Source organism: Somniosus microcephalus, chromosome 13 (assembly GCF_052327205.1).
Source record: "Somniosus microcephalus isolate GS21.2 chromosome 13, FLI_Smic_1.0, whole genome shotgun sequence".
Taxonomy (NCBI): Eukaryota; Metazoa; Chordata; class Chondrichthyes; order Squaliformes; family Somniosidae; genus Somniosus; species Somniosus microcephalus.
Window position 1 is genome coordinate 37,687,200 of NC_140999.1, and position 23,670 is coordinate 37,710,869.

Sequence of the window (23,670 nt, forward strand, 5' to 3'; positions counted from 1 at the left end):
CTGTCAGCTGGGGGAATTTCCAGCAGGGACGGTTTGGAGACGCTCCCTGACTCGGCTGCCAGCTTCGTGCTGGTGGAGGCGGGTCCCAGGCACTGCAGCCCGGTCTTAAAAGGGGGCGGTGGTACAGCGGGTAGCACAGAAGACAGGAACAGGGCAGGAGATAGCCAAGAAGAAGAAGCAGCAGAAGAAAATCAAATCGCTTTCTTTTGTAAAGCCGGCTCCCCTCTGCTTGCAGAAATGAAGCTGACTTTCGCAGGACCGCTGTGCATCGTTATCTGCGTGGCGAGTTTCACCGAGGGAGCGATCGGCCACCCCGCCGGCAAGAAGGGCTCTTCGGCCAAGGACAGGAGGATGCAGTTCGCCTCCTGGGACGAGGTGAACCTCATCGCCCACGGCCTCCTGCAGCTGGGCCACGGCCTCAAGCAGCATGTGGACCGCACCAAGGAGCAGATGCGCGGCGTCTTGGAGCAGCTGAGCGCTCACAACCGGACGCTGGGCGAGCTGGCCGGCCGGCTCGGCGAGCAAGGGGACGGGCTGGTGAACAGCAGCCGCGACGGCCACCTGCCGCAAGTCTCCGCCGGCCTGCTGCGGGAGAAGGTGGAGGCGATGGAGCAGGACCGGCGGAGGATGGACAAGGCGCTGCAGAGCTTGGAGGAAAAGGTGGGGAGGATTGCGAACAGGAAGAAAGAGGAAAGTGGCTTGAACAACACCATCCGAGTAAGTGCCCCCAGTGACTGGAAGGAGGGATGCTGTTCACTCATTCTGGGTCTTTTATTGTGACTTTTCACTCTATATGTGCCTCCAAGGCCTGAGCTTCACATACAATAAATTAAAGTACATCGCTATCCAACAAGTGTTGTACTTCAATTTATTGTAGATGAATAATAATGTAAAAATAGTTTGTGGAAAGTGCAGTGATGTCTACCCCAGACTATTTAAAGTAGTTCTGTGCTTATCATTTGAATTAAGCAATGTAATTAACAGAATAAACTGGGCTTAATTATTATTTTAATTCACATTTAAATTAATAGGTGATTGTAAATGGTCTCTAGGGTGGATTTGGTCAGAATCAAGTTGACACTGGCATCTACAACTATCTGCCAGTAGGTTAAGCACCAATGCTAATGCTGCAGCACGTACTGTTTTGAGTTCCTTTAGCACTGGGCTACGAACCCGATTTGGTCAGAAAGTGTATTTTTAAAAAGTGCTCCAAGCTGGTATAGAAACCATCCTTCTCCTGTTATCTTCCTGCTCAGTTTAATTAGAGCCAAGGGTCAGGAAATGGCATCCGTGGTGAGACGTACTCATAACTGTAAAACTGACCTTCGATGAAGAAACTCTTGCTTACTGGAAACCCAGCAATAATGAAAGGGTGGGATATGCCCAGGGAGAAATTGATGTCTTAATGTCCACAGAAGAGACAATGATGATGCCTAGTCAACCAGCTGTGTGGGAGGCAATCGTGCAGTGCGTGTGGAGCTCGTGTGTGACTTGGTGCTGGCTGTGGGCTCGGGATATGCAGCAGCCTCTGCTCTGCACTTGCGGCAGTCTGCACTGTACAGCAGCAATTCTATACACTTGACTGGGAGTTTGCTGAAAAAGTGTGTGAAGTATAATAGAGGCTAGGGAGAGCGAGAAAGAGAGCTGACATTTATATAGTGCCTTTTAACATCCTCCAACTATCCCAAAGTCATTTTAAAGAACACATGGATTTTTAAATGTAGGCAAATACATCAGCCAATATGCACAGCAAGATCCCACAAATATAGCAAATACATAAATGAACAGAATCTGTATTTGGTGGCCAGTTGAGTGAAGAATGATGGCCAGGATAATGGAAGAAATCCCTTTAAATAATACCATGGGATTTTTACGTGCACCTGAGTGGGCAGTTTAATATCCGCGACACTCCCTCAGTACCGCACTAAGTGGCGGCCTAGATTCTGTGCTGAAGTCCTGGTGTGGGTTTGAACCCACAACCTTCTCTCTGGTGAGAGTGCCTCCAACTCGACTGAGCTGCCAGTACAATCAAGGATAAAGCTGGTTTCCTGAGGTTAGAGGGATGGGTTCTTAAACACGGTTGATAAATGAGCTTGCACCTTGGACACGAGCACACAACCAGATATTGTCCACATAAAAGTACAGAGTGTTTAAATGGGAAATTTTCAGAAGTTCTAAATTATATTTTTTAACCTTTACCGAACTTTAAAATATTTGTTTTTGCAGTCCATGATGGAAACTCAAAGCAGAAACATCGATGAGCTGCTGAACAGAATTAAGGACCAGCAGTGGCAGCTCGACAAGCAGAGCATTCAGATCAAGATTCTGCAAAGCAAGGTGCGTGACCACAATAACAAATTTTAAATATACATGGGCAAAGCAATGTATGTGACCACGGTATTAAATATGCACAGACAAGGAATATGACTCATTAAATATACATTGGCATGTTATGTGACCACAATAGCAATATTAAATATACATGGGCAACACAAGATATATTGCCATGATAAACATGGACAGAGCAAGAAGGCTCCAGTCTGAGTTAACAGATCACTGCCACGATAGTGGAAGGAGTCTACTGTGGCTTACTGCCCCTGGAATGGTGGAGAGGCGAAGTGTCAATCAGCCAGGGTTCCTGATCACTTTCTAATAACTCCAGCTTTTACTGTAAGTGTGGGGACATCGGGTGAGGACAGGCTTGGGCTCGGCTCTGATGCCCTCCTGTAGTCTTGAATGGTCTGCCATGATTCACTGTCGGACGCGATGGGCCGAAGGGCCTCTTTCTATGACTGTCTAGGCTCACCGAAGGCAGGCGAATTGGGAAAGGTACCATACCAGAGCGTCAGCGTGGAATTGCACGCAATGCAATAGGAACGGGGAAAGCTGAAACACACAGCACCAATACACCAAACTGTTGACAACACTGATCAGGAGCACAAGCCAAGGCAGCGTTACGTATCCAAACACTATTTTACATTAACTGGCTGCTTTATCCAGTGTTATTGGTGTGACACTATCTCTTGATGCGCATGTAATCCTGAACTGTAACATTGGACAGTGAGAGGTTCAATTTCTAATGTACAACTTGACCCAGTTTCTTTTCTCCACCTACAGCTGCAAGAAAGCAAACTGCAGTTCAAAGAGAGCCCAAGTTGGAGGTCGATTCTCAAACGAAGAGTGGAGATATTTCCTCGCACACGCAGCAGTGCGGCACCTAGGCCGGCCGACAGTAAGTACATCTCATTCGTTGAGAAATTGCGTAAAATTCATACTCTCTCTGATCAAACCAAGCCAACACTGTCGGTGGGAGAACAGCAAAACTTGAAAAGGTGCCCCTCACCCCACTCCCCTTTGGTCTCCATTGCTTTTACCCATAGCTACATCTGGTCTTTTAGATAAACTGTTTTTTAATTAAAATTAAACCACATAGACCTTCAGCTTTGCTGGTTTAATCCACCGGAAACAGTTGCTGTTATTTAAGAAGTGGAATCTCTCAATGAGGAAATTTCCACACAAACTTTGCAAGATCTTTGAGAAACAAATCACTCTGACACGTGCAGAGGGCTCCACCCACAGATGTGAACAAACACGCAAATACGCACAGATGTATACGTGCACACACAGACCCATGTCACTCCGGGTCTCCGCAGGTAGCCAACAGCTGTTTTGGGGACTGTAGGAACATGTTTGAACCTCAGCCTGGGATTCCAAGTCGACAGATGTCTGTTACACTGATGTTAAAGTGGAATGGCGAGCCAGCTGGACTCAACATTTTGTGCAGAACAGAGCAGCAAATGGAATGTCTTCCTGGCTGCTTGCCAACTAGGAGAAAGGGCACTCTGAGTATCGGGCAGAGAGCAAAGCAGGCAAATTCCTGGGAGACCCTTTGCCTATAAACAGACTGACTTGAAACTTGCTGTACATTCTGTGAATGTTTTTAAAAAAAAAAAAAATTAAAAGAATTTATTGGAAAAGAAAAACAACGTTCTTTTCATGAATCTAAGAGCCAGAACATTAGGGAGGGGGGGCGCAAATCAGCCAGGGCTCCTGCTCCTGCTCACCGTAAAGGAACCCCTGCTGCAGTGAATGGGTGGACATCAAGCAAAGACCGGATCAGGCTTGGCTGTGATTTTCCCCCCATGGTAGAACATCCCACTGAGACTCACTGGTCATGTTGTGTGAAGCCTCAGTATTGCAGTTAAGGCACTAAGGAGATGCCCCAACAAGAGTTGGCACCTTCAGGGTTGAAACGTGGTGGAAAAATAAATGGGCGGTGGGACTTTACTTTTCCTTTCCAATTACTGCACAAGTATAAAAGTGAAATGGAGTCTGGGGGCCAGTGTTAAAAAGCAGGACTGTGAGCATTAAATACAGGCAATAAACAGCAGGTCTGTGAGCATTAAATACAGGCAATAAACAGCAGGTCTGTGAGTATCTGCAAAGAGGAAAGACAAGTTAACATTCAATCTGTCTTTTTTGTCTTTATAGATGCTGATGACTTGCTGTTCATTTACTGTTTTTAACTTCAAACCTCCAGCATTTGCCCCATTTCTTGTATCTTTTTTAAAACCAGGGCTCTATGCAGTTTAAGGCTCAGTCTATTTGATGAATTATTCCAGCCATGCTCCCATGTCCAGGCAGGCCTCGTGCTCAGAGGCTGATCACTGCATGGGGCTGTCCCACTGAACGGTGCTGACCCTGCTCGGATAGGGCAGAAAATGAGAGGAGGAGGACTCTCCTAGACAATGGGCCGTTCAGGAATTTCTTACGAATGAAATAGGGCAGCTGTGGCTCCCAGCCAACTAGGTGAAAGTTGAATCCTCTATGAGCTGGCCGCAAGCTGGGAGGAAATATTAAAGACTTTTATCTGCGAGAGAACCTTTAAACAGCTATTTTTTTGTTTTTAAAATAAAACTTGTGTGTGAGTAATGTGGCGCAGGGCCAAGTAGGTGAAAGTTGAAGAGCCTGATTCATAACAGCTTCCCACTTCAGTCCTGAACTTTCTGCGGGTTGTTACTCTGTGATCGCTTTCCTCCTACAAATTATTTTTTTTCTATCCAATTCTGCCCACAACACACTGACCTTTCCCCCACTTCCAAACTCGCCAGCTAATGGAAAGAGCCAAGTGTGTCAAAGGTAAAGATGCAGAGACCGCCGCTCTTCGCAGAGGGGTTAAGCTTTGGGACATTTTCTTGGATTTAGCATCACCGCCCATTCCCATAAGTGGACCCAGAGGGTTGGGTAAATACAGCGAGACCCAGGATCGAACAGTCACTGAACTTCACCTTACTTTACCAAATATATCATGACATGCTGCCTTCTCTTCAGTAGGCAGAAGAATATACATTTTTATCCTCGCAGTGTGACCCGCAAGAAAGAACCCAATAACTAATCCATCATAGTCCAAAATGCTTTGGAGGGTTGAATTTAAATTTTATTCATGTAATACAATTTATAAGAACAGGAGTAGGCCATTCAGCCTGTTCCTCCATTCAATTGGATCACGGCTGATCTGTAACTCCACTCCATTTACCCGCCTTTGTTCCCGATCCCTTTTTGAGGAAAACTGGGAAATTCTCTGATCTACACACAGACTGTGACTCTCCAGCCCAGCCATTCACAGTTTCTTCCCCCCCACCCCCAAATCCTATGGAACTGGAATCTCAGACTGCAAGTTGTGCAGCTTGCTGTATAGAAACTGAACCGGCAACATGACCAACACTGAGCATCAAAATACATAACAACCATGAAACCTGAGCAGGTTATACACCCAGCTATATAAAACCAGTTTCTAGGAAGATACTATTCAAAGTGTTTGAAGCTGCATAATCTGTTTACTAAAGTTTAAACACTGATCTCCTCGCCCCCGCCCCTCCCAACCAATTTTAAACACAATCACAGACAGAAACTGGAACCTAATTAATTACTTTAGGCTCCAACCCGATAAGCCTCTTTAAATGGATTGAGAGAATTTTAAACATTAAGCTGTCAGATCCATGCAATTACTTCATCAAAAGCACCTCAAAACCATATGTGGCTATTTGTTAAACGGCAGCTCAACTGTTTAGTAAAGTAGGCGAGTCCGGGACTGGGCTAGGGCTGTTCACTGCACTGTATTTTCACCATATACAGTGAATCTACCTCGTACACCTTGGGCAATACATTCACCGTATACAGCAAACGTACATCACAGCCTGCGCTCTATTTTAAAGCATACAGTGAACGTACATTGTACATCCTAGGCTATACAGCCACCCCTGTAAAGTGACTGTACATCAACAACAACTTGCTTTTATATAGCACCTTTAACATGGAAAAATGTCCCAAGGTGCTTCACAGGTGTCAGGAAAATGGACATCGAGCCAAAGGAAGAGACTGGAAGGGATGACTGTAGCTTGGTCAAAGAGGTGGGTTTTAATGAGGGACTAAAAGGAGGAGAGGGAGGTGGAGAGGCAGAAAGGTTTAAGTGGAGAATTTCAGAGCGTGGGGCTGAAGGGACGGATGCCAGTGGTGGGGTGAAGGGCGGGTGAGAGTCAGAGACACAGGGATTTGGGGGTGGCTGGAAGAGCTTCCAGAGATGGGGAGGGATGAAACTGGATGGATTTAAATACAAGTGTGAGAATTTAAAATTTACGGTGTTGCGGTACATCAGTACCCCATGTAGGTCAGCGAGGGCAGGGGGTAATGGGTGAGCAGGACAAGGGATGGGTAGCAAAGTTTTGGATGAGCTGAAGTTGACAGAGGGAGTAGAATTGGAGAGCATTGGGAATGAGTGTAAGATGGGCTCTGGTAAGGGCGGAGGCGGGTGATGTTACAGAGGTGGAAGTATGTCTTTGTGTTGGAGAGGATATGGGGTTGGTAAACTTAGCTCTGGGTTGAATAGGATGCTGAAGTTGTGAACGGCTGATATATGCTCACCCTATATATGCAAGTGTACATCACACATCCTGTGCTATACATTCACCATTTACAGCAAGTGTACATCACACATCTTGTACTATACATTCACCATTTACAGCAAGTGTACATCACACATCCTGTGCTATACATTCACCATTTACAGCAAGTGTACATCACACATCCTGTGCTATACATTCACCATTTACAGCAAGTGTACATCACACATCCTGTGCTATACATTCACCATTTACAGCAAGTGTACATCACACATCCTGTGCTATACATTCACCACTCCACGTTCCTGGGCTCCATTTAACATTAACCGGTAAAAGCTTTGATACACATTGCACCGAGACACTTATGCTTCAAAAACGTCAGTTCACTAAGTGCAGAAATTATTTCCATGATGAAAGTGTGTTGAACAGACGGTCCTTGCGTCAGCAACTACTCTCAGCAGGGAGTCAGTGACTGAGCAGGGAAACTAGCAACAGGACTTGGCACTAAATGGGTTTAAAACTAGAGGAAACAAACACAAACGGTTCTGTGAATGTTGATTTTCTCAAGTCACCCAGTGCTCTCGGATTAAGCCATGTGGAATGCCTGACTGCTTTTACAAGGAGGGCCACAGAAGGGTCCCAGGACAACTAGGTAAAAGTTCGTGTTGACTTCAGCCTCAAGAAAAGCCCCAGCGGAGCCCTCTTAATCCTTTCACCTTGAACAGCACTGAGCTGATGCATGTTAGAGCTTTTTTAAAAAAAAATGCAGCAAAAACAACACAACGTGACCAGAGCTTTACCTAAAATCAACCAGCTTAAAACTTGGCTCTGTAACTCGTACCTCAAACTTAAAACAAAAAATAGCAAGCAACTGGTGTGTGGAATTTACTGAGATGTTCAGCAGGGTCGGCGCTAAAGTATTTAAAAATGCCGACTCGTTTTCATCCGCTCTTCATTCGCATGTCCACTTTCATGTGGGAGAAACTTCAAAAAGCGGGCATTCCCGTTGCCAGGGCAACACGAGCATTTCCCTTGGCCAGAGTGAAAAATATAAACTTAAAACAGGATCCAACGACAAAATTAACAAAAACAGTTAATAAATCCAAAACAGGATAAGCTTCATCCAAAATCCAATTCAAAAAATGTAAAAGCTGTGGAAATGTCGCCGGGCTGAATCCTTGATGTTTTCTTCACTATAAATTTATATTTCAATAAACCAGTTGCTGCAAAAAGGTGCCCTCTTCAGGGCTGGCAAAATAATACAGGGCTAGAAGTAGGGCAAAGTTCACTAAAGAAAGAAAGACAGACTTGCATTTATATAGAGCCTTCCACGACCACCGGACGTCTGAAAGCACTTTACAGCCAATGCAGTACTTTTGAAGTGGAGTCACTGTTATAATGTGGGAAATGCGGCAGCCAATGTGGGCACAGCAAGGTCCCACAAACAGCAATGTGATAATGACCGGATAATCTGTTTTTGTTATGTTGGTTGAGGGATAAATATTGACAATATTGGTGAGAACAAAAAATGTACAAATATAAAGCTCACTTCACTGCGTGTGTAACTGGCTCTGGAGTTCAGGAACACCATGAAACTACGGAAGCATACTGGCATTGCCTCAGAGTTAGGAATGCTGCAATCACCATTCCATTCATAGAAACATAGAAGATAGGAGCAGGAGTTGGCCATTCGGCCCCTCGAGCCTACGCCGCCATTCAATGAGATCATGGCAGATCATCCAAACTCAGTACCCTGTCCCTGCCTTCTCCCCATATCCCTTGATCCCTTTAGCCTTAAGAAATATATCTAACTCCTTCTTGAATATATTTAATGAATTGGCCTCAACTGCCTTCTGTGGTAGAGAATTCCACAGGTTCACCACTCTCTGGGTGAAGAAATTCCTCCTCATCTTGGTCCTAAATGGCTTACCCCTTATCCTTAGACTGTGACCCCTGGTTCTGGACTCCCCTGCCATTGGGAACATCCTTCCTGCATCTAGTCTGTCTAGTCCTGTTAGAATTTTATAAGTTTCAATGAGATCCCCTCTCATTCTTCTGAACTCCAGCGAGTATAAGCCTAATCGACCCAATCTCTCTTCATACGTCATTCCTGCCATCCCAGGTATCAGTCTGGTGAATCTTCGCTGCATTCCCTCCATGGCAAGAACATCCTTCCTCAGATAAGGCGACCAAAACTGTACACAATACTCAAGGTGTGGTCTTACCAAGGCCCTGTACAACTGCAGCAAGACGTCCTTGTTCCTGTACTCGAACCCTCTCGCTACGAAGGCCAACATACCATTTGCCTTCTTAACCGCCTGCTACACCTGCATGCTTACCTTCAGCGACTGGTGCACAAGGACACCAGGTCTCGTTGCACTTCCCCTTCTCCCAATCTATTGCCATTCAGATAATAATCTGCCTTCCTGTTTTTGCCACCAAAGTGGATAACCTCACATTTACCCACATTATACTGCATCTGCCCAATCACCCAACCTGTCCAAATCATACTGGAGTTTCTCGGCATCCTCCTCACAGCACACACGCCCTCCCAGCTTCGTGTCATCTGCAAACTTGGAGATATTACATCTAGTTCCCATCAGAACTCCCTACAGCCAATTGAGAAAGGAAGCTTTCATCCCATCAGTCAGTTAGATTAAAAGCCAGCTCCAAGAGATAGAAGGACATTACCCAGTCCTCACTTGCTGGACAATTTTTCCATCACGAAAGGAATGGACTGTTAACTATGTCCTGAATAACTGATGTCAGCTATTAAACAAACCACACACAATCTCTGCATATTCACGCTCACACCCATTGACTCACGCTTGTCTGAGTCAACAGCTGGTCACACACAGGCAGAGGTTTATTGAAGAGTTGGGTGGGGAGGGCATATCCCAAGGCAAGTAATAAGTTATGGGGAGGAATTCAGTAGTTGTGCAATGCTCACACACTTACTCAGCCATTCACACCCCCAGGATGTTCAGCTGTGGGGTAAAGAGCTATTTTTATTGCAGCGCAAGAACTGAACTTTTAACAGTGGCACAAATCCTGGTGATTTGGCAGTGCTGAGCTGCCAAGGTACAAAGTTCAGGCAAACAATCCTCACTTTTCACTGCTTGTCGCAAAGAAAAATGCAATTCTATTTCACAAGAATCTGAAACTTCTCTGTTCAAAGTTGAACTATTCCCCTTGGAGAGGGTAAAACTTGACGCATTTATTAAACTTTAAATTATAAAACATAATTTTATCCCTTCTTAAAGTTTATGGGGTATAAATTCACCCTGGACGGTAGCAGAAAACTTGTTGGGCAGTTAAAGCACAAGTCAGTCTAGTCTAATGTCACTTTGCACCTTCTGGAGATGAGAATTCCGAAGCAAGTGCAGGATTAAAACAAGCAGCTGAAACAAACTGAAGAGGGTTCATCTTGTTCCCTGGGCATGTCACAAATTTAACGACTTGTATCTATATAGCGCCTTTAATATAAAAAAAAATGCCCCAAGTCACTTAATAGACACCAAGCTAAAGAAGAAGATCGTAGGAAGTGGAAATAGGCAATCTTTGTGATGGAGATGATCTGGGGTTGGAATCAAATCTGAGATTGATTGATTTTTGTGAGGTGAGGGTATTAAGGGTTACGGAACCAAGGTGGGTGAATGGAGTTAAGAGACAGATCAACCATGATCTAATTGAATGGCAGAACAGGCTTGAGGGGCTGAAAGGCCTACTGCAGTTCCTGTGAAAGTTCAGCTCGGGGTTGAATAGGATGCTGACAACACGACCGGTCTGGGAAAATAAAATCACTCTCTGGGCCATGGGCATGGGTTATCTGCGAGAGTACTCTGAAACACAGCAAAGTAAAAAGAGTAAAGAAACCCCCAAAACCTAACGAGTGCACGATCTTATTTACCTGCAGAACTTCCCTCTGACTGTCACCAGCTATTCCTCGAAGGACAGCGGACCACCAGTGTGTACAAAATCCAGCCAATAGGCTCACAGCCCTTTGAAGCATTCTGTCAAATGACTGACGGTAAGAATTTGAATATTACTGGAGACTGAATCCGGGGCTCTCGCTGAAATGGGGTCAGGGGCCAGCGCCCCTCTCTGAAACAGGACCAGAACCACTCGTGGAAATCGGGTCGGGGCTGGTGTGACTCAGGAATGGTGGCGGGGACGGCCCCCATTGCTCCTGGTAACAAGGCTGAAGCCACTCTGGGGCGGGCGGGGAAATTGCCACAGCTGCTTGTAATATTGTGGCTTGAACCGGGGGCAGGAACTGCTTGTGGGAACTGAGCCAGCACTGCTCTAGGTCTCCTCTAATCTAATTTTACACCTCGGCCTTGTGTGAAGGCCGTGAAATCCATGCGGCGTCTTAAACGTTTTTTGGTCTTCCAACAGAAGGTGGCTGGACCGTGATTCAGAGACGGCGGGACGGGTCAGTGGACTTTGACCGGCTCTGGCAGGCGTACAAGGACGGATTCGGCAACTTTACCGGTAAACAGAATTCAGCAGCATTCTTGTTTAAGGGTGTTTTCTCGTTCCATAAATTGTGGGGGTTCAGGGTGGGCAACAGGAGGGGGGCCAATTGGCCTTCGTGCGCCTGCGTTAGGAAGGACAAATTCAGCCCAGGTTGCTGCTCCTGACCATACAATGCACCCCTGCTGGAAAGTGGTTGGATGGATGAGAGGCAAGGACAGGATTGGGCTATGCTGCCCCCTCCTGGTGAGATACTGAAGTGCACTTGTGGATCCAATGCCTCCCGGAGAAAACAATACACTTCAGATGTAAAATATGAACAGAGGAAGCTCTTAAATAATATATAAAAAAAGAACTATCATTTATATTGCGCCATTCACAACCTTAGGACTTCCCAAAGCTCTTTACAGCCAAGGAAGTCTATTCACCGCTGTAATTAGGAAACGCAGCAGCCAATTTTTGCACAGCAAGGTCCCACAAACAGCAATGTGATAATGACCAGATAATCTGTTTTTAGTCATGTTGGCTGAGGGATAAATATTGGCCGGGACATTAGAGTGGAAAATTAGAGGAGATGCCAAAAGACGGTTCAAAAAAACACTCAAGTGAATGAAAGGCTTTGATCTGATCTGATCACTTTCCGGTGTTCCTGATTTCAGGTGAATTCTGGTTGGGTCTGGAGAAACTTTACACCATCATGCGTCAGGGTGGCTATCTCCTGCGCATCGAGCTGGAGGACTGGGAGAATCACACCGAGTACACAGAATATCCCTTCAGCCTCGGCAGCGAGGCCACTGACTACACCATGACCCTCAAGAGCCCCATTTCCGGAAACCTCAAGAATGCCATCAGTGAGTCAAGCGGTCTGCGCTTTTCCACCCGAGACCAGGACCATGATCTGAAGTTCAACATGAGCTGTGCCAAGCACCTGACAGGTCAGTAACGGGGCAAAACCCCAATCGACGCTTGAACGTAGCCATAACACAACCGAGCATTCCTTCCTGGTCCCCATTGAGAACTCGGGATGGTCCAGCTCACGGGCATCGCCACAAATATGAGCTATATGGAGAGAGATTGGAGAAACTGTTCTCTGTAGAGCAGAGAAGATTAACGGGCGACCTTATAGAGGTATTCAAAACTATGCGGGGTTTTGTTAGAGCAAGTAGGGAGAAACTGTTTCCTCTGGCAAGTGAGTCGGTAACCAGAGGTTATAGATTTAAGATAATTAGTTTTTTTAAAAACTAGAGGGAAAATTAAGAGAAATTTCTTCACACACAGGATTGTTAAGATCTAGAATGCACTAAAAGGGTAGTGGAATCAGATTCCATAGTAACTTTCAAAGGGCAATTGGACATGTCGTTGAAGAGGACTAATTCGCAGGGTTATGGGGAAAAAGCTGAGGAGTGGGACTGATTGGACAGCTCTTGCAAAGAGCCGGCATAGGCACGATGGGCTGAATAGCCTCCTTGTGTGCTGTAGGATTCTATGATTCTATACCAGGGAACCAGGATATACGAGAGCAAGGAAGGGGAATGAGAGATGAGTTAGCCGTTCGGACATGCAGGGGGAGGCAGAGCTCTGCACTGAGCTGCTGGGGAGATGCTGCTTCTACAGTTCCTCCTTGGGGGTCGTCAGCAGCATGGAGGAGAGACAATGAATGGACAGAAACATCGCGGGTTTGGGTCCAGAGAGCGATGGGAGATCGCAGCCCTCGAGTCCCCAGAGGGGCAGAGATCTATTTTTGTATTGGTTACCTTGAAGCAGTAGCCCATGCACATTGGGGTCCCAGGGCCTTGGCTGTGGCCCGCCTAGGCCTTTCCGTAAATAGAGTATGTGACCCTCCAAGGGGAGACTGCGCACTCTGTATCCAGCCAGCTGAAACCTGAACTGTGCATTTGTGAGTAGCTTGGTTTTGAGATTCTTCAACATGCCAACAGGCCTCAAATTGGCAATGGGTTCCCGTCCAGTGATTTTCCCCTCTACCCCCATTGATGGGGCCCCCTCGTCACCGGTGATGGGTTTTCACCACCCCTTCTCCCCGCGGCGATGGGTCCCACACACATCAAACACTCAGCAGACCCAATAAGTAAACATTAAACAGGAGAACAGAGCGTGAAGTGGCTTGTTTTCCACGTACTTTAACGGCATCTTTCTGAATATTCCAGGTGGATGGTGGTTCACCACCTGCGGGCAGGCCAACCTGAATGGCAAGTATTTTGCCAGCAAGCCCCGGCAGCGACACGAGAGAAAACAGGGAATATTCTGGAAGCCCTGGAAAGGCAGAAATTACCCCCTGAAAACCACGGCAATGATGATTCGCCCGATGGAACGAGATGCTTAAACATCAAAAGCTCAGATTCTGGCAGAGACTGCGTGTGTGAGAGAGAGAGAGAGAGAGAGAGAGAGAGAGAATGAAAGAGAGAGAGAAATTTAAAACTGCAAGGCAGTTGCTGTTTACATCTGGAATGAGAATACAATGCAATGTTCTAAAGGAAAAAATGGATGCACTGACTAGAGTCTCCAAATATGTTTGTTTATCTGTTTATCGCAACAAAACAATGCAGCAAATGTCCCAGGAATAATGGCTGAGCTATGCAAGCGTTCCCAAAGCACACGGGCCACTCTAAGCAGCTCTTAGCTTTCCCTTTGTGTGTTTTAAATTCAAGACGAGTACAAAATAGAAAAATAAATTCAGCTAACATCTGTAAAACCGGTACGTGAGCTTCCCCATGCATGTCCCGCAAGCCGGAGTTAATCCAGCGATTATCCGTGTTACACAGACCAGGAAAATCCCAGCCCTCCTCTCAGTTGCAGCAACGGTTATCTGTGCTTCAGCAAATTGTGTGTACACTGTCAGTGATCGGACATCATTGTCACTGTGTGTACAGTGATCTGACATCACTGTCACTGTGTAGTGATCTGACACCATTGTCTGTGTGTGTACAGTGATCTGACACCATTGTCAATGTGTGTAGTGATCTGACACCATTGTCACTGTGTGCAGTGATCTGACACCATTGTCACTGTGTGCAGTGATCTGACACCATTGTCACTGTGTGCAGTGATCTGACACCATTGTCAATGTGTGTAGTGATCGGACATCACTGTCACTGTGTAGTGATCTGACACCATTGTGTGTGTAGTGATCGGACATCACCGTCACTGTGTAGTGATCTGACACCATTGTCTGTGTAGTGATCGGACACCATTGTCTGTGTGTGTACAGTGATCTGACACCATTGTCAATGTGTGTAGTGATCTGACACCATTGTCACTGTGTGTAGTGATCTGACACCATTGTCACTGTGTGTAGTGATCTGACATCATTGTCACTGTGTGTAGTGATCGGACATCACTGTCACTGTGTAGTGATCTGACACCATTGTCGGTGTGTGTACAGCGATTTGACACCATTGTCACTGTGTGTAGTGATCTGACACCATTGTCACTGTGTGTAGTGATCTGACATCATTGTCACTGTGTGTAGTGATCGGACATCACTGTCACTGTGTAGTGATCTGACACCATTGTGTGTGTAGTGATCGGACATCACTGTCACTGTGTAGTGATTTGACACCATTGTCACTGTGTGTAGTGATCTGACACCATTGTCACTGTGTGTACAGTGATCTGACACCATTGTCACTGTGTGTACAGTGATCTGACACCATTGTCACTGTGTAGTGATCTGACACCATTGTCGGTGTGTGTACAGTGATCTGACACCATTGTCACTGTGTACAGCGATCTGACACCATTGTCACTGTGTAGTGATCTGACACCATTGTCAGTGTGTGTACAGTGATCTGACACCATTGACACTGTGTGTGTAGTGATCTGACACCATTGTCAGTGTGTGTAGTGATCTGACACCATTGTCAGTGTGTGTAGTGATCTGACACCATTGTCAGTGTGTGTAGTGATCTGACACCATTGTCAGTGTGTGTAGTGATCTGACACCATTGTCAGTGTGTGTAGTGATCTGACACCATTGTCAGTGTGTGTAGTGATCTGACACCATTGTCAGTGTGTACAGTGATCTGACACCATTGTCACTGTGTACAGTGATCTGACACCATTGTCACTGTGTGTAGTGATCTGACACCATTGTCAGTGTGTACAGTGATCTGACACCATTGTCACTGTGTACAGTGATCTGACACCATTGTCACTGTGTAGTGATTTGACACCATTGTCGGTGTGTGTAGTGATCTGACACCATTGACATTGTGTGTAGTGATCTGACACCATTGTCAGTGTGTGTAGTGATCTGACACCATTGTCACGGTGTGTACAGTGATCTGACACCATTGTCACTGTGTGTACAGTGATCTGACACCATTGTCAGTGTGTGTACAGTGATCTGACACCATTGTCGGTGTGTGTACAGTGATCTGACACCATTGACACTGTGTGTAGTGATCTGACACCATTGTCAGTGTGTGTAGTGATCTGACACCATTGTCAGTGTGTGTAGTGATCTGACACCAGTCAGTGTGTGTAGTGATCTGACACCATTGTCAGTGTGTGTAGTGATCTGACACCATTGTCAGTGTGTGTAGTGATCTGACACCATTGTCACTGTGTACAGTGATCTGACACCATTGTCACTGTGTGTACAGTGATCTGACACCATTGTCACTGTGTAGTGATTTGACACCATTGTCGGTGTGTGTAGTGATCTGACACCATTGACACTGTGTAGTGATCTGACACCATTGTCACTGTGTGTAGTGATCTGACACCATTGACACTGTGTACAATGATCTGACACCATTGTCACTGTGTGTACAGTGATCTGACACCATTGACACTGTGTACAGTGATCTGACACCATTGACACTGTGTGTACAGTGATCTGACACCATTGACACTGTGTACAGTGATCTGACACCATTGACACTGTGTACAGTGATCTGACACCATTGACACTGTGTGTAGTGATCTGACACCATTGACACTGTGTGTACAGTGATCTGACACCATTGACACTGTGTGTACAGTGATCTGACACCATTGACAGTGTGTAGTGATCTGACACCATTGTCACTGTGTGTACAGTGATCTGACACCATTGTCACTGTGTGTACAGTGATCTGACACCATTGACAGTGTGTACAGTGATCTGACACCATTGACACTGTGTGTACAGTGATCTGACACCATTGACACTGTGTACAGTGATCTGACACCATTGACACTGTGTGTACAGTGATCTGACACCATTGACACTGTGTGTAGTGATCTGACACCATTGACACTGTGTGTACAGTGATCTGACACCATTGACACTGTGTGTACAGTGATCTGACACCATTGACACTGTGTGTAGTGATCTGACACCATTGTCACTGTGTGTACAGTGATCTGACACCATTGTCACTGTGTGTACAGTGATCTGACACCATTGACAGTGTGTACAGTGATCTGACACCATTGACACTGTGTGTACAGTGATCTGACACCATTGACACTGTGTACAGTGATCTGACACCATTGACACTGTGTGTACAGTGATCTGACACCATTGACACTGTGTGTACAGTGATCTGACACCATTGACACTGTGTGTAGTGATCTGACACCATTGTCAGTGTGTGTAGTGATCTGACACCATTGTCAGTGTGTGTAGTGATCTGACACCAGTCAGTGTGTGTAGTGATCTGACACCATTGTCAGTGTGTGTAGTGATCTGACACCATTGTCAGTGTGTGTAGTGATCTGACACCATTGTCACTGTGTACAGTGATCTGACACCATTGTCACTGTGTGTACAGTGATCTGACACCATTGTCACTGTGTAGTGATTTGACACCATTGTCGGTGTGTGTAGTGATCTGACACCATTGACACTGTGTAGTGATCTGACACCATTGTCACTGTGTGTAGTGATCTGACACCATTGACACTGTGTACAATGATCTGACACCATTGTCACTGTGTGTACAGTGATCTGACACCATTGACACTGTGTACAGTGATCTGACACCATTGACACTGTGTGTACAGTGATCTGACACCATTGACACTGTGTGTAGTGATCTGACACCATTGTCACTGTGTGTACAGTGATCTGACACCATTGTCACTGTGTGTACAGTGATCTGACACCATTGACACTGTGTACAGTGATCTGACACCATTGTCACTGTGTGTACAGTGATCTGACACCATTGTCACTGTGTGTACAGTGATCTGACACCATTGTCACTGTGTGTACAGTGATCTGACACCATTGACACTGTGTGTACAGTGATCTGACACCATTGACACTGTGTACAGTGATCTGACACCATTGACACTGTGTGTACAGTGATCTGACACCATTGACACTGTGTGTACAGTGATCTGACACCATTGACACTGTGTGTAGTGATCTGACACCATTGTCACTGTGTGTACAGTGATCTGACACCATTGTCACTGTGTGTACAGTGATCTGACACCATTGACAGTGTGTACAGTGATCTGACACCATTGACACTGTGTGTACAGTGATCTGACACCATTGACACTGTGTAGTGATCTGACACCATTGTCACTGTGTGTACAGTGATCTGACACCATTGTCACTGTGTGTACAGTGATCTGACACCATTGACAGTGTGTACAGTGATCTGACACCATTGACACTGTGTACAGTGATCTGACACCATTGTCACTGTGTGTACAGTGATCTGACACCATTGTCACTGTGTGTACAGTGATCTGACACCATTGACACTGTGTGTACAGTGATTTGACACCATTGACACTGTGTACAGTGATCTGACACCATTGACACTGTGTGTACAGTGATCTGACACCATTGACACTGTGTGTACAGTGATCTGACACCATTGTCACTGTGTGTACAGTGATCTGACATCATTGTCATTCTCTACTAGAGAATTGCTAAATCCCCGAATATTAATGAACATCAATCCAATGTAAAACGCACCGCGTGATCCACTGAAGGGCCAGTCCAGGGCTGCCAGAATCAAACCAGCAGCCTCACAAACATCATTAGCTCTCCGAGCACTGAAAGGGGTAAATTTCTACCCCTTCCCCCTTCTCTTCCGTAAAACTGCTCTGCATTTTCTCTAAAATGGAGTCAAGCAGATGTATTGTTTATGGCGGAAGCTGTAAAGTAAATGCAAGTGCAGTCTAGGCTCTGGCATAAGCCCAGAGCGACAGCCCCGGCTCCAGGTGCCTCTAATCCCCTCGCCCCAGTGTCCTGGTCACTATACCAGTTTAGCTGTTACAGTTGTAGCGCGATTCCTGCTCAAAGGAATGTGTCCGAGTCATATTGACTTCATCACCAGGGCTATGAATAGCTATGTCAGAAGTGTGACTTAATTGTTTTTTTTTTGCTTTATGTATTTAAACATTTAATATTCCAAACCTGCCTTTTGTAATTTATAAAATGCTCAGCTTCTCCCAAAAGGGAGTGCGAGTCAGTCTCTATTGTCTGCTGTACATAACCTATAAAACCAGTTATTTTAATATCAAATGATTTCTTTAATTCATATTTTTGTCTAAAAAAACGACTCTTTGGTTTAAATATTTGTCTGGTGTATTTGTTTATTCTTGTGGGGGGGGTGGGGAGGAATGTAGGTTATGATGAGAGTCCGATCAGGTGCCCGTCACGCATGTTGCTTCCCGTGCATTATAGGAACGAACATAGGGATTGCTAGAAGATGACAGACCAAGGTCCATTAATTTGCCTTCTACCATCCTGGTAGTCGCATGATGGAGTTGTTGAGTAATCATAGCAATCAATCGCTATCAAATAGTTTACAACAGACCCAGACATGTGGCGAGGAAAACCCCAGCGATGGAAAGCTTTGGGATCCATAGATCCAAAGTCACCTGTTCCAAACATGCTACACCTACCACACAACGTGTCTCAAATTACTCAGACAGTATCCCAAAATGTTATTTTCTGAAATTACCCCAGCTCCAGTGAAAGACCAGGCTCGACACAGAGCGCATCTACATTCCTTCTAACCCACTGATTCCCACCGCTCAAGTGACTCCAAGCAGTGGGACGCAAGGAATGAAAAACACGTTCAAAAGGAGCAGGAAGTGCAAGTCTGTGAGGAGGGAATTACAATCCAAATCATCACCTTCATTTCACAAATCCCCAGAGCCACAGGTGCAGCAATCAACATCGGGGCTCCATCCAAACATCTGGGAAAAGCAAAGAATTTTTTTTTTTTTTTTAAATCCTCCACATTTAGGGAGGTCAACTAGAGTGAAGAGACACAGGTCCCCTTGTGTACCTCACACCAGTATCCAACACGGATTCATTCATCAGATGCAGTATACTGCCCATTCTACACCGCCCAGCCATAGTGCAACACTAGCAAGGCCGGCATTTATTGCCCTAGTTACCTTGAGAAGGTGGTGATGGACCTCCTTTAACTGCTGGTAAAGCAGTCTGATACGACTGAGTGGCTTGTGAGGCCACTTCAGAGGACAGTTAAGAGTCAACCACGTTGGTATGGGGCTGGAGTAAGGGTAAGAATGGCTGGTTGCCTTCCCTAAAGGACATTAGTGAACCAGTTGGGTTTTTAATGACAATGCAACGTCTACAAACTCCAGAAATATCAATAAGAATGTGTTGCGCCGTGTTGTGAAATCAGTCAACGCTGGGAGTAAGAACATGAAGATTATAAATACAATAGTCAATGAGGAATATTACAGCTCAGTGTTCGGCCCAGCTTCAAACTGAAAGTTGCTCATATTATTGCAACTCAAGTATTCAGGTTATAACCACAAGATGGCAGAAGCAGACTAAGTACAACATGTTCTAGCAGCAAATTAACAGATTTCAAACAGGTACTTTACCCTGAGACCTGAGTCTTGCAAAGGGCGCATCTCCTCAGAATGGTTGTACTTCCCAGTTAGTCACATGACCGCAATAGTGTGGGTCATTAAAGATAGGTGCAAATGGCATCAATTAGTACATTGAAATATGTTATTTTGCGGGGACGGGGGGGGGGGGGGGGTCAGTAGAGAGAGCACTGAGATATTGGGCAGCTAATAACACCAACAGCCGATGAAGATGGAGGGACAGGTCAATGGACGGGGCACTGCAGGACACGGTGTAGGATGCATGTGACAAGCAAGAATATCTGTCTCTATTTCATAAAGGCCCAGAAATTCGGGTCTTCCCGGGTGAGTACGCACGGGGTACTCACCCGTAGGCCCAATGGAAGTGCCGGTTTCCTGCATGCACTGCGCATGCGCGGGAAACCGGCACTTCCTTTCCTCTGAACGAAGGGGTTCAGAGGTCGAACGCGTGCGCAGGAGAGGCTGCGCGTGCACATCGAACTTCGTTTTTTTTACACATTTTCCCGGGAGGGTAAGTCTGCAGAATTTAGAAATGTAAAAAGCAGGCGTAAGGCCTGCTTTTTACAAGGTAAGTGGTGAATTAATTAAAATTAAAACATTTTTTCCACAGGTTTATTATTTTTAAATACTTTAAAGCAAGGTAAGTTTATTTTTAGCCCCGTTAGAAAATAAAATTATTTTTTTCAAAAATTTAAATTATTGTTTAAAATAGTTATTTCATGTAATTTATAGTTTATTTAACAAATAAATTTTTTTAAATCACATTTTAAGATTTAATGCTGTTTTGGGGCACGTAGTACTTATAAGTCTTGACAGCACTTCCTGTCAGACTTATGAATGGAGCATTCCCTGCTCCGATTGGCTCCCCATGGCCCACGTGATCCCAGGGGACGCATCGAACTAACTGCGCCCCTGGGATACGCAAGCACTGCGCGCCGGCAGTTGGACCAGGCCCCGGATCGGAATTCCACGGGGGCCCACAGCTCAACGGCCGGCGCGCAAGGTAAGTGCAGATCGGGGGCTTGCACCCGCGGGAAGCCCCCAACCCGAATTTCTGGGCCATTGTGTTTTACAAGGCAAGTGTCAGAAGGGGGAAGATTGCTGATCTGTTCCCTTTCCTAATGCAGGAGAGCTGCAGTCCTACTGCCACCCAAGCAGCACCTACACCAGGCATCAAAACTGGAACTTTTCAATCAGCACGGCTCAGAGTCATTACCTCTTAGCCATTAGGATCTCTGCTTTTCTTCTCCCCCGCCAAGTTAGAGTACAGGTGACCTCTCACTGTGCGACAACGCTGAGTTTTCAATGGAGCCATTCTCCCATCCATCATCTTATGGTGAATGTAATCCATTCACTTAAACTGTACAAGACAATCGGTCACGGCATTGAAATTTCCCCATTAATAGAGGCTGAATAACATAGTAAAAGAAAACAATTGTTCTGCACTCCAGGACTCTGTCGACATTACCACAAGTGCAGCTCCTCAGAGCCAGGCTGCCGTCAATAGTGGAATGACCAGCTCTGTCCAAACTGTGCAATCATTCACCCAGTTAGATACCAACCTGTACCTCCCAATACCAGAGGACGAGACTAGCCATACCTTGGCATTGGGCACCCTATACCCAGCCACACCTTAACCCGAGCAACCTTGGTTTGTGATAGGCTGGTGACTTGATTGGCTAATTTAGATTCGCTAATATACAATCGTACAGCCCAACCCAAAATTCCAGCAGGCTGATTGGACAGATTCTACGCCAAGTTACGGTACTGCTCAAGCTGGATTCTCCAAGCACCTCTCACACAGCCACCAATAACATCCCAACATTTCAAGCCATTGCATTAATTTCCATTGGGGAATCAGTGAAGCTGACTCAGCTGTTCACATATTGGGAAAGATGAACTGGAACAATTTATTCAAACTTTTAAATGTATTTTGTGATTCAATAAAAACCTTTAATGCAAGAATGCTCCTTTGGTCAATTTTAGTCTGTGTTTAACTAATCAGAGCCTGGCTGAAGACGGCCAAAAGGTCATTTTGTGGATGGGCTGCTTGGACCCAACAGGCTCCCCCCAGTTAACGCAGCCATCTCCCCTCCCCCCAGGTAACGTCACCTCCCCTCCCCCCAGGTAACGTCACCTCCCCTCCCCCCAGATAACACCACCTCCCCATCCCCCAGGTAACGTCACCTCCCCTCCCCCGAGGTAACACCATCTCCCCTCCCCTCAGTTAACACAGCCATCTACCCTCCCCCCAGGTAACGCCATCTCCCCTCCCCCCAGGTAACACCATCTCCCCTCCCCCCAGGTAACACCACCTCCCCTCCCCCCCAGGTAACACCATCTCCCCTCCCCCCAGGTAACACCACCTCCCCTCCCCCCAGGTAACACCACCTCCCCCCCCCCAGGTAACGCCATCTCCCCTCCCCCCAGGTAACGCCAACTCCCCTCCCCCCAGGTAACGCCACCTCCCCTCCCCCCAGGTAACGCCACCTCCCCTCCCCCCAGGTAACGCCACCTCCCCTCCCCCCAGGTAACGCCACCTCCCCTCCCCCCAGGTAACGCCACCTCCCCTCCCCCAGGTAACGCCACCTCCCCTCCCCCCAGGTAACGCCACCTCCCCTCCCCCCAGGTAACGCCACCTCCCCTCCCCCCAGGTAACGCCACCTCCCCTCCCCCCAGGTAACGCCACCTCCCCTCCCCCCAGGTAACGCCACCTCCCCTCCCCCCAGGTAACGCCACCTCCCCTCCCCCCAGGTAACGCCACCTCCCCTCCCCCCAGGTAATGCCACCTCCCCTCCCCCCAGGTAACATCAGCAACTCGTGCCCTCCCCCCCAAGTAATACAGCCAACCCACGACTCAGTAACGCTGGCACCTTCCCGCTAGGGTAACCCCACCGCTGGATCTCTTCCCCGCCCCCAACATAACTTAGCCATTCTCATTGACACGAACAGCACTCTCACACTGGTGGCTGTGGCGTTTCCAAACATTAAACTCCCAGTGCTTCCTTCACCTGGGTGACGCCACAGCCTGCTGGGAAATGCCAGGGGCACCATGCAGAGGCACCTTGCAGTCTGACCTCATCTGTCATAATCCAGAACAAAACCATTTGGGAATGAATGCTTCAACCTCTCGCTTACCTGTACGTCGTGTGTGGAACGGAAACCCCTGGCAGAGGGAATTCCAAAACTTCCAAAGTCAGCTCTGAATTCTCATTATTTGATGACTTTACTTCCAAAAAGTCTGGGTTGAAGCAAAAGGACGGAGTGTCTTTAACAGGGGACACTTCAAATCGGAAAACACCTTCAATTGAAAATAGAGAATCTTGTGAATACATCTCAACCCAAGACACTGCCCAGCCCATACAACAGTCACATTCAACCCGAACAACAGTCACATTCAACCCGAACAACAGTCACATTCAACCCGAACAACAGTCACATTCAACCCGAACAACAG

The 23,670-nt window shown here is 46.4% G+C and overlaps 2 protein-coding genes across 2 annotated transcripts in view; one reads left to right on the top strand and one right to left on the bottom strand.

Annotated features, from left to right (window-relative positions):
• LOC147108234 (dedicator of cytokinesis protein 7-like) overlaps positions 1-23,670 on the bottom strand; it is a gene marked incomplete at its 5' end in the record, with an annotated part of 242,453 nt that overhangs the window by 172,828 nt on the left and 45,955 nt on the right. Inside the window, one exon of the mRNA XM_086005998.1 lies at positions 23,352-23,514. Within this exon, the coding sequence (XP_085862124.1) occupies positions 23,352-23,514 (163 nt within the window). The remainder of the gene's footprint in view (positions 1-23,351; positions 23,515-23,670) is intronic.
• On the top strand, positions 95-18,867 carry LOC147108235 (angiopoietin-related protein 4-like). The gene is made up of 7 exons (XM_086004772.1): positions 95-717; positions 2,227-2,337; positions 3,118-3,232; positions 10,816-10,929; positions 11,298-11,393; positions 12,035-12,310; positions 13,541-18,867. The coding sequence occupies exons 1-7, from the start codon at positions 238-240 to the stop codon at positions 13,714-13,716; spliced, it is 1,368 nt and encodes a 455-aa protein (XP_085860898.1). The 5' UTR covers positions 95-237; the 3' UTR covers positions 13,717-18,867.

Bases quoted from the DNA above. Each gene is read 5' to 3' on its own strand.
- LOC147108235 (XM_086004772.1), top strand. From the start codon at position 238: ATGAAGCTGACTTTCGCAGGACCGCTGTGCATCGTTATCTGCGTGGCG. The intron at 10,930-11,297 runs GTAAGAATTTGA...GTCTTCCAACAG, and splicing joins ATTCTGTCAAATGACTGACG to AAGGTGGCTGGACCGTGATT. The intron at 11,394-12,034 runs GTAAACAGAATT...TCCTGATTTCAG, and splicing joins CGGATTCGGCAACTTTACCG to GTGAATTCTGGTTGGGTCTG.